Below are 16,655 nucleotides of genomic sequence, written 5' to 3' on the forward strand. Positions count from 1 at the left end.
TATCTATGGGTCCACCCTGTGATTATTTTTCTCATCTAGTTTTCCATACATAATAGGACAGACATTTATAAGTTGGCTTTTGGTTTCCTGATACATGAATTAAATGATGTTATGATAGAAAGACGATTATTAGCCTTTTAAAAAGTAAAGCACTCTTCATCCAAGCCAAGGCGGCAAATCAGAAGCATTACTTCCTCCTAGGATACTGCAGTATTTAGTATCAAGAGGAACTCAGGCCGGGCAGTGGTGGCACATGCCTTTAATCCCGGCACTTGGGAGGCAGAGGCAGGGAGATTTCTGAGTTCGAGGCCAGCCTGGTCTACAGAGTGAGTTCAAGGACAGCCAGGACTACACAGAGGAACCCTGTCTCAAAAAACAAACAAAACAAAACAAGAGGAACTCAAAAGCATTCAGGGATTCTGAGTACTCTCTCCCATGTCATCCATTTGTCTAACCTTTCCTTATAAAACATATGGCTTATGGTCTGTCTTAATTTAGGTTTATTGCTGTCAAGAGACACCATGACCAAGGCAACTCTTATAAAGGCAAACATTTAATAGGGGCTAGCTTATAGTTTCAGACGTTTAGTCCATTATCTTCATGGTGGGCTGCATGGTAGCATCCAGGCAGACATGGTGCTGGAGGAGCCAAGAGTTCTATGTCTTGATCTGATGGCAGCCAGGAGACTCTGATTCCATACTGGGCAGAGCTTGAGTACTAGAAGATTTTAAAGCCCACCCCTACAGTGACACGCCTGCTAATAATGCCACTCCCCATGGTCCAAGCTATCAAACACATGAGTTTATAGGGGTCAAACCTATTCAAGCCACCACATGGCTAATATAGTGAACTACTGTGAACTTAACTAGAATACTCCAAATACAACATCTGTGCCAGATTAGAGTCTCATTGCAGCAAATCAACCCAACCTCTGTCACTTAGTTTGTGGCTCTTAATTTGCCAAATCCATTTTCCTGGCTCTTATCAGTTGAGAATAGCAAGAGCAATGCATCTTTATATTTAAAAGGCTTACAATAACCCTCAGTGTTGTGCTGTCCAGGATCTGTTTATTTTTCTGCTACCTGGAAGAAGACATTTGTAGTGAATGCAGCCATCTTCACAGTGCATATTAGTCGTCTTGTATACTGGCTGACAATTTTCTAATTGGATTCAATACAGAGACTATGTCAAGTAGTCTCAAATGCCCAGACATGATTTCTGTAGCTATGAAAGTAGTACCTGATAATTACAGATTGCAGTATCAATGAAACTCTTAGGAGGCCATGGTCTGTATCATGCATGGGCATAATCTACAGAGTGAAACCTATGGCACATCATGTAACTCTGCAACTACAGCTGCCCACGATGAGCATGGTGGAATCAGTAGGAAATGGTTAAGAAGCATAGGGTTTGGCAGCTGGCTCTGCTGAGTAAGCAAAGTGCTTGCTATGCAAGTGTAAAGACCTACATTCGATGTATCCCAAGGGTACATAGAAAGCTAACTACGGAGGTATGCACCTATTATCCCACTGCTAGAAAACAGAAACAGTAGGCTTACTGGGGCTGGCTAGCCAGCCAGTCTGGCTACTAGGTGAGCTCTAGGTTCAGTGAGAGACCCTGTGTCAAACAATAAAGTGGAGTGTTTAGAAGAAGGCATGCTCTAATGACCAACAGGCCCCATTGCCCAGATGATTTTTACCTTCTCTTAATAATTCCATAGGCTAGGGACCAAGCCTTTAATACACAAGCTTACAAGGAGCATCCCAGATGGTTATGGTAGAACTCATATACATCAAGGATAAGGGATTGTGTAAAGCCATCAGACAGCTAACTTAGAGAGGGCAAAGTATTCAATGCAAGTGTGATAAACTAAATATGTGACAAGAGAAAGACATCATCTATGGCTGTGGACCAGCTGCAGCAGTGAGAATGACAGCTCAGTTTGCTAATCTTAAAGGATGAGACTGCCCACCATAAAGTGTGGAAGAACTGGTCATCTGCCTCTATTCTTGAGGTAGTGAAGGTCTCTTGTTCTTATATAAGATCTAGTACAAGAAAATCAGCCTGACGAAAAGGGTACAGTAAACCAGACCCAGGTGTGATCACTCTACCTTTTAGCCCATCCCTCTCAACATTAAGTATTTGCATGGCTTTCGGCTAGTCAGCTGTTCCCACAGCTGTTGAGGGTAGACTACTGCGGATGTGACCATCATTACCATCATTGAGCTGTCCCCATTAGCAGCACCAGCTGAGGTCCCAGTCCAGTGCACCAAAGGGGCTCCAGCTCTTCAGTGGATGCCTGGAGAAGCTGCAAGGCACCAGCTAGAATCACACAAGTTAATGCCTCATAGGATCTACTGAAAAGTGGATAGAAGGACATAGTGACATGAACTTCTCAACTTCCCTCCTGACTGCAAGCTGCTCTTAGGTGCAGCTTTTATGTGATGTCCTTGGAGACATCCTATACCCTCACAGCTGGCTGATCTTGTAAAGCTTTGCTTATCTCAGTCACTTATGCCCTTGTATTTTCTTTTCCTTCCCTGCCTAGTCCTGTTTTCTCTAACATACTCACTTCCCTGGGAATGTTTTGTCAACTCATGAGTTGGCGAGATGGCTTACAGGGTAAAGTTAATTGTTGTGCAAGTCAGGCAAGCTCAGTTGGATCCTTGAATCCCACATGAAGGTGGAGGGAGAGAATTAATTACACAAAGTTGCCCTCCAACATCTTCGAAGGCAGGTGCGGTGGCATGCACACACAAGAAAAAAATTAAAACGGTTCTGATTGATACAAAAAAAATATAACTTTTTCCCCTATATCTTTAACTGCAGCATGCGCTGCTGCTAGTTGTATAGACAGGAAATAGCACCAATTCATCTTATCGCCTCAGCCAGCTGGTGGCTCCATAAAGAGATCTTCACCCTCATCACAGGAGAGCACCTGCCTAGAGTGGTTCTTAACCACATGTTGATTAAATCCTCTTAAAAGGGCAATGTGGGAAGGGGAAGAAGGCTGATGTAAGAAGAGATTTAGTAGTCCCTCTCAGCTTCTTCCTGTCCTGCTAGGACTTTACCCTAATCACAAATGAGACTCACTTTGCTGAGCCTATGAACGGGCATAACATCATCGCCTCACAAGTCTATTGTGACTACAGAAAATGCTCCAAATGTAAAACATCCTGTGTTGCAGAGTTCTGGATGATGTCAGCTACTTGACAGCAAGCAACTAAGTAGTCACTAAATTAAAAGGGGACAGGAAGATGGGCTGGATAGGATCAGGAAAAGTGACCAACATGGAGAAAGATCAATGGTCATAACCATATGAAAGTACTTGGAGCAAGGTCTTGTGAGAGTACAATCATCAGATATCAGGCATGCTATTTTCTTTCACATTTTACTTAAGCTCTTTATTCACCAATTGATCAAAATTTACTAACTACACATACATGCTGGTTCCTAAGCTAGGAAAAGAGCACAAGGTATGGTCACTGACTTATGGCTAATGGGGAAAACAGAAGTGCAAATTTATCAACATAATACAGTGGAATCTAGGGTTCTGGAGTACATTAGAGGCTTGATAATTTTAGAAGAATTGGTCAAATTTCTATGCAAAGTTGTAAAACTTTACTTTGTTCAGATAAAGGATGTTACATGGGAAAGTTGCTTGAACAGATTCATGTCAAACAGCTTCACTTCTGTCCTCTGTGGATGTCTTTACTGTCACACAAACAACTCTTCAGCTCCTTCACTGCTTAGACTTGGAACATCAGAGCAGCAGCTAAGGAAAAAGCCACCAGGAAACTGAAACTCCATAGGGCTTGTCCCAAATCAGAGTTGCAGAGACTAGCAGCTCCCCACATATTCAGCATTGCAAAGCCTGTTAGCATCTTGATTAAGACATCACTTGTGTGATTTCCTTGGGACTAAGTCAGTCCCGCATCTGTCCTCTGAATAAGAGAAATCTTAATAAGCGGGATCTGAACATCAAATGCTTTTTATTAAAACGAAGCTTTATTGCCTCCTCTTGGTTAATACAAAACTCTCAAATGACTATCGTGAAACTGGTTTCTTTTCCTGTGCTATAGTATGTATATGGCCAAAACCATGGACACCCAAAGAAATCCTATATTACCTATTTCCTGTCTGCAAACATTCACATTATGACTGGATACATGATTTTTCTTTCCTATTTTAATTTTTAGAGTAAAAATCATAAAAGGAAGGTAAAGTCGCTTCACAGCAATTTAAGGCATGGTACTGTCTTATGGATAATGGCAAAACCAGAAGTGTGAACTTATCAACATAATACAGTGGAATCTAAGGTTCTATAGTACATTAGAGGCTACATCTCTATGTTATATCGATAGTTTCTAAAATAAAAATGGTAACAGATGAACCATGGTCTCCAGAGAGAACATTAGAGGTTCAGAGGTCCCAAGGCAGAAAGACTCCAAGCTCATTAAGAGCATTCAAGTGAGTTTTGGTCCCTTTCACCTTGATATTCTTTTTCCAATAAATTTCTAGGTTTATGAAAGATGACTCTCAGCATTGGAGAAAAGCTAAGACTTGGGACTGAAAGAAGCAGGGACTGATGGCCCAGCGGCTTCCCTCCTCATGACAAACACACACACACACACACACACACACACACACACACACACGAGTGACAGACCATCTCGTGTACTTTCCCTATGTTTGTTCCCCGTCCCCACCACAACCTATTACAATCTCTGCCACCAGACTAGTTGCCAAGAATTATCTTTAAATTTGCAAACCCATACTAAATGCACAAAAATAATTCCATTTGATGTCTGTTTAAGGATCTTACAAATATAAGGATCTTCAATATAAATCATTATATGTTTGATGGGACTGGATAGATGCTTCGGTGGTTAAGAGTGCTTGTTGCTCTTGTAGAGCACCCAGCTTCTACTCCCAGCACCCACATAGGGCAGCTTACAACTGTGTAATTCCAGTTCCAAAGGATCTGTGGCCCTCTTCTGACCTCCTCAAGTACTAGACACGTACATGTTTTACATACATACATATGTGTGTGCGCGCGTGCGCATGTACTGTGTATGTGCACATATATGTTCCCATATGTAATATATATATATATATATATATATATATATATATATATAACCAAAAGTGAGTGTATTCTTCAACATAATGATAATACTCAGAGATATAAACTGCTGTATAAAACCATCGCTGACAATTTTGCTACAAGCACATAGAAAGGGAGACATAGCCAAGCACTCCCGTTCCTCACTCAACAGTTATCACGCAAGCTCCAGCTGCGGTTTTGTTTCTGTTTTATGAACAAAATGAGCAAGTGTTCAAAAATCCACTTTAATTATATTTTTATGAAGTCCAGGAAGAATATCATTGTAATTCATGGTACAAAAAGCAAATGACATCTGAACATGCAATAAAAAAATGGATTCACAATGAAAATAATATATGTCAGTACTAAAATATAGTTACTTGGTTCCCTAAAGGGAAAAGGTTTCTTTTAATTATCTATTTATTCACTTGGATTATGAGAAAATAACTCTTTTTTTTTTTTCTTGAATGCTTTGGGGAAGTTTCTGTTTATACTACTTTGGGTTTTGAGTCTAAGGTAAGTCTCTTACTATCTTTTTGTTGTTGTCTTAAGACAGGGTCTTAGTATGTAGCTCTGGTTGGCCTGGAGCTTCCTCAGTAGATCAGGCTGGCCTCAAACTCATCTGCTTCTGCTGGGATTAAAGTTGTGAGCCACCATACCCAGCTGAAAGTCTCTCATTCTGAAAGCCATTATATTCAATCTTAATGTATGACAGCTAGCTTGGCAACTGGATTCTTGTTACATACAAAGCCATTAGCAAAAATATGTAACAAAATTTATTGCAAAACAAACTAACTTGTCCTTATCTACATAAGTTCGTTTTCTTCCTCACAGCCTATTCTAAAGGGGCTTTGGGGGCTAGAGAGACACTATCTATCTTCATGGAATTCCCACTTTGGGTGGCCTGTGGAAATCATAAAGGGCACAACGTAACCACTTAAAACATTTCTTTTAAATGGATTATAAAACTGAATCTGGGCCTCTCAATTCAGAAGGAAAATGTAGCTTCAAATAAAGAATCCATCCCTTTATGGTTTTCAAAGTTTAATCTTAAGTCAGCTCAACACTTAGTGAGTAACGGTGACAGCCTCTGGGACTGTAATCGGAGGACACGGAAAAACATTTCTGTGCAACATATGCACACTGTGACCCAAGCTGCTGAGAAGTTTCACATGAAGGGCATGCACACATTTCATACTGACACAGTTTACAATACCTTGGGGGAAAGTTCATGGGTTCCCGGGAAATGTCACAGAATCTATATACAAATGCATAAGTCAATGGGAGACCAAAATACAAGTTTAAAAATACATTTGGAAATCATTTCAAAGCCCAGTATTATATTTACTGACAATAGGAAAAAAAAATCTAACATCCTATAGAATATCATGTACACCATGAAAATGCAGCTTTATATAATTCAAAGCCTCAGAAGAAAATAAATTTCGGGTTTATCTTCACTGCTTGGTTCAGTCTGCAGAACTGAATTATCCGAACAAAACTGGTCCATGTAGCCGTAGCGCAGGGCCGTGCATGCCCCCTCTGGGATGCCTCGACCCTCTAGGCCACCAGCTTTCATGTTCCTCAGGTAGCTTGCAATGTACGAGCCCGTGGAGTGACGGTTCATGGCCAGAGCAGGGGCTGGCGGTTTACTTCTAAGGACCACTCCTCCTCTGGTGCTCTGGGTCATAGCTTTTTGCTTGCCAGCTTCCTGCTTCTCCTTGGCACGGCTAGCAATGTTGCGCACTCTGCTCTGACTTCTAGATGACAACTTTCTGACTAATGCCCTGGGACACTGATTGACATCCTGCTTTGAGTACAGCACTTGACAGCTGTCTTCTTGGTCAAAGGACACCAGCTTCCGGAGCTGTTCGGTTAGGGCATCTAAAGGCTCTAGTGACTTTGTCTTCATAGTCACGTTCTTGTCTCTAATGTCGTTTGTCACAAAACTCCTACTAATACATTGGTACTTGCTTTCAAAATTGCAGGCAATGTCCTCTGATGTTAAGTCCCCCAGGCTTTTGGATTTGCATGGACTTGGCAGTTTCAAAGCAGCCAAAGGAGCATGTGTTGACTGTGAGGGTGTAGGGGCATGCATATCTGGAGCCCTAGGCTGCTGGGACCCACAGATTTGGTTCGTTTTTGCATCTGAACTTGAGAAATGGTTATACACAAAGCCAGCACCCTGATAGGTTAGATGAGAAATACTGTGATTTTTGACACCTGGAATATTGTTGAATATTTCAGAAGGGAGGAGCATCTCTTTACAGTAGCCATTCCTCAAGCCTCTCTGGATGTGTTCCACCATCTCCTGGCTCTGCTGCAGTTTTAGTGGAGAAACAAGTTGATTCTGAGCTTCTCCTCCGTAGTCACAGGTTGTTAAAGACAGGTTTTCAGATTCTCCATCAATTTCCACAAGACTGCTGTCTGCAGAATTTATATAGAGAATGGGGTCTGCAATTATATCTTCCATGGCCAACTCCATAGAGAGAGCAGGGCTGTTCATCACTTGCCTTTGGTGCTCTTCATGGGTGGGGCTTTTGGGAAACTGACCAGGAGAAGCATCAGGGAACCCATGCATGTTGCCTTCCATGACCCTTGTCTTGGCTTTATCAGAAGGGTCATCACTTGGCTTTGGTGTAGAGATGGGAGAGCCAATCGCTCCACAAGCAACTATGTTATTTGCCAGTTTGGTGGTTTCAGCACTAGAGAGCTTGTTCAGCTCAGGAGATGAGCACAAGAAGGAGGCTTTGTGTTTCCCCTGGGAAAATCCATGCTTTAAGGGTGTTTGGAGGCCCAATGTGATCGGCATAGGGGCACCTCCTGATGTCCCATTGGTGCTAAGGAGATGAGAAACTACAGTAACGTTAGCCGGGTGGTTGCTCTCTTCAAACTGGCCAATCAGTGCTGAGATGGAACTGCCCGACTGGTTCTCACTTGTTAAAGTCACGTCATCAATGAGATTGGAAATTTCAGTGTCCTGTAGAATGGCAGTTGAATGTAAATCAGGGATGTCAGAACAGAGTGCGGAGATGTCGGAGAGAGAAAAGGACGTTGCAGCTCTGCCCTTGGCCCTGCTGCCTTCCAGATTCTCCACTTCCAGAGAACTTTGAGAAAGAACGCTTCCGGACAGCGTGCTTTTCCCTCCCGAGAAGCCCTCGGCCTGTTCATTTTCATCGGTTCTCATTCCATGCAGATCTTGCAGTCCCTTCGTCGCAGGATCAAGCGCCAAATGTTTCCTTGGAGAGAGGAATTTTGGGGGACTGTGATTTTCCTGGCAATCATTTGTCATATTTGGTTTGATCCTCCCACTCTTTGCACCTGATCCTCCACACTGTTCTGGGTTTGATACACTGGTAGTTGGCCCTTGGTTGGCATCTTTGTGGAGGAGTGCACTGGAGGAGGAGGATAACTTTTTGTTGAAATTTGAAAAATGTGGGTCTTTTATAGTTGCTGTCCCCTTTCTTCCGTCATCCTTGTCCTCTGCTAAATAAAGAAAAGAGCATTTTAGGTAAAGTGTATCACTTCATGTAGGCCCTGGGACAGTCATGTTTGTCTTGACACAGACAAATGGAGAATGTAAATCTGTTTTACGTTGTGACAGAATATAATTATGGATAAGCAGAAGTTTGCAACACAGTGTCTGTGTGATGGATAAATGGTGAAATATATTTACAGGAACTTCACTGAGCTTCCTTTTGAATGTCTATTACATCAGCTGAGGATGTAATATTCATTGTCCAGATAATGTCAATGAGTTACTATGCTTTCAAGGTGAGGATTACCTTACGCTGCTTCCTATTCAGATCTGTACTACACAGAAGCATGGCAACAAAAACAGAACAAGACAGCTCTGTTAAACAATGTACTATGATACCTGTAAACAAGACACTAGCAGCTTTCAAAGTTACACATGTATTAGCAACAAGCAAACCACAAAGGATAGGATTTTAAAAAGGCATTTTTGAAAACTGTTTAACCAATTAATTAGTTTGGAAAGTACGATATGTGCACAAAACTAGTCATATCTATTGGCTTAAAGTAAAGGGAAAACAAGTCATCAATTCCAAATCAGTACTGATATTTAATACTCTCTTGATAATACTCTTTACTTCCGTACAAAACTACATGTCGCATTCTTTCCCCATTCCCCTCCAAGGTGGGAGTGAGATGTTAAATAAGACAAACTGCAAAAGCATACAGTTCACAGTGATCTAGAATACTCCATCCCTTTGGATGTGCACTGAGACAATGCTCAGTGGTCAATTATTTTTATCTGGTTATTTGTCCTTTAACTCTTCCAAAGTCATAAAATTTTATTCATCATCTAAGAAAATTAAGTTTCCCAAATTGTAAACCATTAAATATTCCATGACATCATTTTCAGAAGCAGCTACTTTTGTAGAGACAGACTATTTAGAGCTTTGCATTCTGATTTTTTTTTTCTCAATTGCTTTTTTTCTGTAATGTATCTGGGATCAGTGCAATGATTGCGTATCATTCCATATTTGCTGTAAGTTTAATGCATGTGATTAGTCCTTATAGCTTTTTAAATGTAGGAAAGAAGCATTTTCTTTCTCCTGCTTCTTAGCTCTTCCTCTAGGCTTAGCATCTTCTGCAGCTAGAAGACTAGTTAGTATAGACCTCTACTGAATTTCACTTTCCTGACGGCTTTTAAAAATAAATTTAAAGCCACATATATCCTTTCTTCTCTGTCATTACACTTAGCAAAATTTCAAATATTGTCCCACTGCTATATGGCACTCCAGGGCCATGCAAACTAGGAAAATTTCAAGCTTGGTTTCTCCTCTTCTAATAAAGTATTCAAGAATTTCTTTTCTCACTAGAACACCTTACAATAAGAACCAATACAAGCAAAAGAGCATTTATGGAAAAACAAGTCGCTGAAGTTAGATTGTTTGGATAAAGACTAATTTTGCTAAAATGCAAAAACAAGGTATCACATTCTATGTGTTTGAGATAATTCTAGAGACAGTCAATAGGCAGTTTTGGACTAGGAAAAGGAGTCAAAGAAACAAAGAGCTCTTTTTCACTTTGTAAAGTGGTCATTGCTCATCATCAAGTTGCTCAGATGAGTCCACCATACTCCAAGTTAAGGAAAAAGATGGCTCCTAATTCCTACACTTGTAAAGCCTACAAGCAAGCAGTGGTCTTGGGCATGCCTCCTCCCCTGACACCATCCAGAACAGGGTGCCTCAACCACACCCTAAGAGGAGAAAAAAAATCCAAGTAGGACAGGCTTTAAACAGTGTCCGTTCAACATAAACATTTCAACCACAAATGCTTTTAATAGTGACAGGTAATGCAGCTGCATTCAATGCCAGAAAAGCCCATTCAACTCTGAAGACAAACTCAGTATGATATCTCTTTAGAGCCCTTGTTCTTGTTCTAAATATGATACCGCTCAGAAAAATAACACTATTTATATTTTGTAGGTTCCCCCTCCCTCTCAGATTAGTGTGCTCTAGGCTATTCTATCTGGTGTTCTTTCCCACAGAGAGAAATGGTAAGGCCATTTTTTACTCTCTTACCCAAAGATTAAAATCTTCCCACATAGAATTATTAATTTTTTCAGATATTTTAATTGCAGAATGATAGCACTGTCATAATGGAAACAGGGGACAAAAAAAAATGCAGCTTAGAGAAACTGAAAGCACCTTACCCAGATGGTTTTCTTTTCCATCTGTGTCTTTTGCTGCTTCAGATATGGGCAGTGACAAAGCCCCCAGAAGGCTCTTGTCAACGGGCATAGACACAGGGCGCACTTGCAGGCTCCGTGTGGTCCTCCTGAGGACACCATCTTGATCTCTTGCAGCCTCAGAGACAGAATCTTTTATCTCAACCATTTCTTGGAAGCCCACTTTGCTCTTCTTCCTGCCTTTGGCTGGAGCGCTGGCTGTACGCCGCAGAATTCTATCTCCAATTGATCGCTTCCGAATATAATGTGAGTTGTTTTCTGAAGAACTGTGCCTGGGATTCTTATTGAACAGCCCTTTCAGGCCTTGGAGCTGTCTGTTCTGAGAACACAAAAGGACCAACCACAAGTTAAGAACATGTCATCATAAGAAAATTTTGTTTTTGAAATGACCGCTCCATGACGAATGAACATGAGGTGAAACTATATAACCATTGATTGAAGGATGTTCAAAATAAGAAAGCAGCTCACAGTGGGTCCATACATGCACACATCTCATCAGCTTTATTATAGGAGGAAGGCAGTCTTTCAATTTCATGGCCAACCTTTCCAGAATGCTCCTACCCAGAGATAAGATGGTAGAGAAGTTTCTATGGGTAACAAACGGATAGGACTTCAGCAGCTTGAAGCAACAAATGTGTGTTTCACGGGAAGCAGAGGGTGGGGAGATGTGAGGAGGCATGCTACCGCATTCATTTAAAAAGAACACGCTATTGAGAGTGCAGGGCCATGCTGAGAAACTACCTTTGTAGCTCCTAGAAAGTGCAATATGGTATAACTGGGGTTGAGGATTAAAGGACTCCACTGCAGGGGAGAAAAGAAAAACACAAGAGAACACAGTTTGGGCTCATTCAAATAGGCTGTACCAGTAAACAAAACAACAACAAAAAATGTGTGTACCTGTATAAACCCTTCCTCCAGCTTCTTATAATTTTCTTTTCTGTTCATTCCTTGTTCAACCTGACACCATCACTTTATGGTCTGAGCATTCCAACCCGTACATACGTTGAACATGATAAATGACTCAAAATTGGTCATTTATTTAGGAATGAAACAAAAATTATATAGAATATTTGTATTTTATTTCTGAGCTAGGTTTTAAAGAAACCCTTCTTTTCTGCCACACTGATGAGAGTTAGAGACATTGTATAGTTATACTGGACTTCCCAGAACCCAGGCGTTATCTTTGAATCATTTACATATGTCTCTATTTAGGTTAACAGAAGGAGCCCAACAAGCTGTGTGAATAAGAACTCAAGTGTGTAAGGCTTTACCTTCAGCATACTCAGAAATAGAAACCATTTGTTCCCTTGTGCTGACTGATAGGAGGCTAAACCTACACTCCCAGCTCAAGCCCCAGTGGGTGGTCCCAGTGATACTGAAATTAGCCAAAGCTACATTTATTTACTCCATGCCAGGCAACTTTCAGAGAGTAACAAACTTATTTATGAGGCAGATACTATTTTTACCTCACAGTTACACATGGAGAGTGAATTCAGAGAGAACGCCAATACTCTGGAGAAGCTCAAGGCATCACAGACCATGGTAGCAAGTAACATGGGACAATCTGGGCACTATCCCATTCTACAGTCCGTCCAAGCCACACCTAGTCCTGATCATCCATAGCAGGGCCCGAGTCTCCATCACTTGGCATGACCAGAGGACCTCCCCGCTGGTGTGCAAAGCACCATCCCCCTCTAAGCAGAATTAGACACCTGTTTGTGATATTGTGTCTCTTTTCCTTCCAATTTTACTTTTCCTATCTCCTTCTCCCCCTGTCTCCCCACATCCCTTCTTCCTTTCATCCTAACCCCCCTTTCTATGTCTCTCCTCTTTTCCTCCCTCAATTTCTTCTGTAGGTACATTTAAATCTATTCACACTTTATTACTGGTTTTCAATTTTTACTTGTTCCACATGAATGCTTCCCGCCTAGACATGGCTAGGATCATAGCTAGATTAACATAGGCCATTCATCAAACCTCTGCGATACCACATTTCCTTCTGTAGAAAGTGCGCCTTTTTTAGAATTACAATAAAATTCAAATTTTAGTGGTATTCATTCTTGTCGTCAAAATAATCTCCTGAAAGTGTGACAGGCTTCTGAATTCTATTAAATGTAGAGGGTACCCCTAGAAGGAAGGAATGAACACACCCCTGAATAGACAGAGGAACACGGGTAGACATGACTGGAAGGACACCTGAGCTCACTGACAGACACCTACAAAGGAACACTTTGTCATATGTACATTTCTTTTATGGAATCAGTAACTTCCTTGAGGACTGTATTGTTGTGGTATGCCTATGATCTTTCTCACCTTTCCAAAGATCTCATTGATTGTTATGTGAACAAAAATAGATGCTTCCGTGAGTCCTTCCAGGTAGACATGCCGGTAGCCTGTAAAAGCAAAAAGAACTGGTTCATTCAGTTGAATTTGTATTTGGCTTCCCAGAGAGTGCAAGTATCTGACTTATCTATCATCCTTTACATTTTATGCATCATGTTATATCACATCTGTCCTATAACACACAATTTAATTTCATAATGAATTTGATGAATATCCTGTTTGCCCCAGGTCATTTATTAAATCTTCCAAAAAAGAAAAAATTCACTGAGCATATGCTAGAACCTAGATACTCCTCCCCCACAGTAGAAAACAGACAGATAGAATAGCCAATCTAGAGGTAAAAGGCTAGCTTGTACCTACCGGGTACTAGGCTGCTGAAGGTCACAGTCCTTTGCCCGACAAAGTCTCTTCCGATAGGATCATGATCCCACACAAGGAACCGAACCAAAGCTATTTCTGGCATGTGAACTGTAAAAGTTAGGGTTTCTTCCCACACAGGGTTAAATCCTTAGAGAAATGGGGGGGAAAAATCAGAAAAAGCGAAGGGCTTGGCTGGAAATGATTTAGTTGCAAAGTCGGTAGAGCAGACAGTGAAAATTGCTTGCAATGTTTATTAAACTCATGAAAATGCCTGAACCTCTCTAGGATGCCCTGCTGAAATAAAACCTCTGAGTTTACCCCACTGTTAGAAAATAATTGGTAGTAAAAACTGTCTTTAAATTATCACATCAATTCTATTAATCCCTGAAGCCCCATTGTATCAGGAAGCTTCTTAATAGTCATTAAAATGCTTCAATAAGCTTAAAAATTATAGTAGTATTCTAGTATTCTAACAGCATTTTAGCAGAAATGTTACAGAAAGTTGCCCCTGATAGGATCGAATTTCTCAGCTACCAAAGGGTCTCTTCCTATTCATAAGGTGCCTTATAGCTTTTGATCCTCCGGTGTACATATAGTCATCTTTAATTCCTACAGAGACACTTTTCGAGTAGCAGGTCAAGGGCTTGTGGCTTTTCTTTGCTTTGTTTGCTTTTTTTGTTTGTTTGTTTGTTTGTTTTTGAGAAAGTGTTTCATTCAGTTGTCCAGGTTTGCTCTGAGCTCACGATGCTCCCAGCTTCACCTCCCATGTGCTGGGACTCGACAGGAGCCACCACACCCAGCTTGCTTTGTCTAAGTAAGAAAGGCATACAACCCTTATCAAGTTTCAAACTAGAACTTTTCAAATTTATACAATCAAACACATGCTTATATTTTTGAAAGTCCAAAAGTATTTGCAACTGATTGTATAGTTTGGAGAATTGCTGTTCAAAGAAGTATGTCTAACCTCATGCAGTAAGCAAGAGTCCCAACTTAGACCGTGTACTACAGTGTAAGTGGCTTCCATGAAGCAAGAACTTTATTCCCACACGTATTGAAAATAAATGAGAAGGCATTTATCTTATGCCTTGGTTCAAAGACTGCTATAGTTCACATGTGGTTTATTCCCTAATAATTATAAGTGGGAGTCTTCGCACCCATTGTGACTATGTTATGGTGTAGAGCCAAGCGTTAGGTTGTGATCCTATGCTTAGAACATGTTGATGGCTCCTTACAAAACCCTGGTGACTTCTCACCAGAGCTGTTACAGAGCAAGCCCGTCTACCTCCAAGTTCCTCAAGTTCCTGAGTTCCCATGTTAACTTTACACATAATCCTAACATGATGCCCCCTGCCATGATTGGACTCAGACAGGGCAACCCTAACAAAAGCCAGTGCCATGTTGGTTACATCTCCAGCCTCCAAAATCATGGGATCTTTTTATAAACCTATTTCCTTCATAATGACTCCCCTTAAGTACTATTAAAGTAATGGAAAATGCAGTAAGATTAAATACAAAAAGACAAAAAGCATTTATTTCTTGATGGAATTTTCTTGGACAAAATAATTAGAAAAACTGCTAAAAAGTCTACCATTCTGAAAGTTTCTTTTCTGAAAAATGAAAGTAAGTTCTATCAAACATAGGCACTCAGGAGGAGTCAACCACTTTGCTCTATAAAAAGCCTCAAGGTCATGAAATAATGACAGACTGAACATCAGAGTCTCCTGGTGAACAAAGGAGATTCTCTTTTCTGTTTACTTTGTAATGAGCTCTCAGTGACTTCTGCTACTAAAAAAGGAAGACCTAATTTCTTAAGCCCTGAGAAAATCCAACATAGGAAGGACTACTTTAAGAATGTTCTATCCTGGGGCTAGAGAGATGGCTCAATTGTTAAGAGTACTGGTTGTTCTTCCAGAAATCCTGAGTTCAATTCCCAGCAACCATATGGTGGCTCACAACTATCTATAATGAGATGTGATGCCCTCTTCTGGTGTGCAAGTATACATGCAGACAGAATTCCATATACATAATAAATCAATCTTTTTTTTAAGACTATTATTTCCTCACAGGTTCACCCCACTTTTGGACAACTAACATTTTTTCAAGGTCTCCCTATAAGCCACTGATTTATCTAATGTTTTTATAACCATGACTTCCAATTATTTTAGAATAGTCATTATTCTAAATTTAGAAACTATGTATGAAATAATACCTGTCACATATAGAACACACAAATATAATTTTATAAGATTATCCACAAAAATATGCTAGACTTGGGTAAAGGTAATGTCTTCTTGCCACTGTTGAAATACTGGCCTCTCACCATATTTAAGAAATGAATGTGCCAGAACTTTCTGACCCAAACTTTAGATATTTTTATGCTCAAAAAGACAAATAACAACAAGAACAAATGTGGGGCAGTGGGCTGTGAGCAGCAGCTGGGTACTTGGTTTAGTGCAGGCCTCGAACCCCAGATACCCTAATGAGACGGTAGGAGTTCAGCCTTGCTCCTAGGTCCTGGTTCCTTTCACTTATCCACAGCCCCTCCCAAAGAAAGATTTGTGGCCTTCGGTCACATAGCACAGGTAGAGGGCATGACTACAGGCCGCAGAGCCTCAAGAGATCTCCATATTAATAAGATACCTAAAGGCCAGAGGACATAGCCAATTAAGCATTCCTTCCCAGACCGTCCTCCTTGCATAAGATATTTAACCTCAGACCTGCCCTGAGGACATGGGGTACAGCTTCATCCACTTTCCACCATGACAATAAACCTTTTAAAACCATGGACTTCCTCTTGTACTTGGGGCTGGCCATGGGGGACTGTAGAGATGGTCTTCAACTACCCAGCAGCCGCCTAATCTCCCACCGGAGGAATTCTCTACTTTCCAGCCACGGAGGCCTGTCAACTCAAGCAAACTAGCTGAGCCAGCCATGACCAAGCCAAGTGAGTTGCCTCGACCAAGAGTCTCATCCACCCCTCAGGGGGCTGCAGGAGCTTCTCTCCCTCATCCCTCTCAGCTGCAGACCAGTCCAGCCCGTACGCCCCCATCTCAGTCCTTCTACAGTCTACCAGGGGCACCTGGGTGCCCAAGGGCTGAGACCATCCAGTCTCCAGACGGCCGCCTC

At 41.2% G+C, this 16,655-nt stretch overlaps 1 protein-coding gene across 3 annotated transcripts in view; it reads right to left on the minus strand.

The window, feature by feature from the left end:
• Positions 1-5,338: 5,338 nt before the first annotated feature.
• Plch1 (phospholipase C eta 1) overlaps positions 5,339-16,655 on the minus strand; it is a 195,880-nt gene continuing 184,563 nt past the window's right edge. The window contains exons 20-25 of one of the 3 annotated variants that reach the window (XM_076932471.1): positions 13,530-13,676; positions 13,140-13,219; positions 11,568-11,627; positions 10,791-11,145; positions 8,893-8,920; positions 5,339-8,593 (exon numbers count right to left, since the gene is read on the minus strand). In XM_076932471.1, the coding sequence (XP_076788586.1) occupies positions 8,910-8,920; positions 10,791-11,145; positions 11,568-11,627; positions 13,140-13,219; positions 13,530-13,676 (653 nt within the window). In that variant the 3' untranslated portion in view covers positions 5,339-8,593; positions 8,893-8,909. The remainder of the gene's footprint in view (positions 8,594-8,892; positions 8,921-10,790; positions 11,146-11,567; positions 11,628-13,139; positions 13,220-13,529; positions 13,677-16,655) is intronic. The other 2 variants (XM_076932470.1, XM_076932469.1) reach the window with 2 other exon arrangements.

This window comes from Arvicanthis niloticus, chromosome 4 (genome assembly GCF_011762505.2).
Source record: "Arvicanthis niloticus isolate mArvNil1 chromosome 4, mArvNil1.pat.X, whole genome shotgun sequence".
In the NCBI taxonomy this organism is placed as follows: domain Eukaryota; kingdom Metazoa; phylum Chordata; class Mammalia; order Rodentia; family Muridae; genus Arvicanthis; species Arvicanthis niloticus.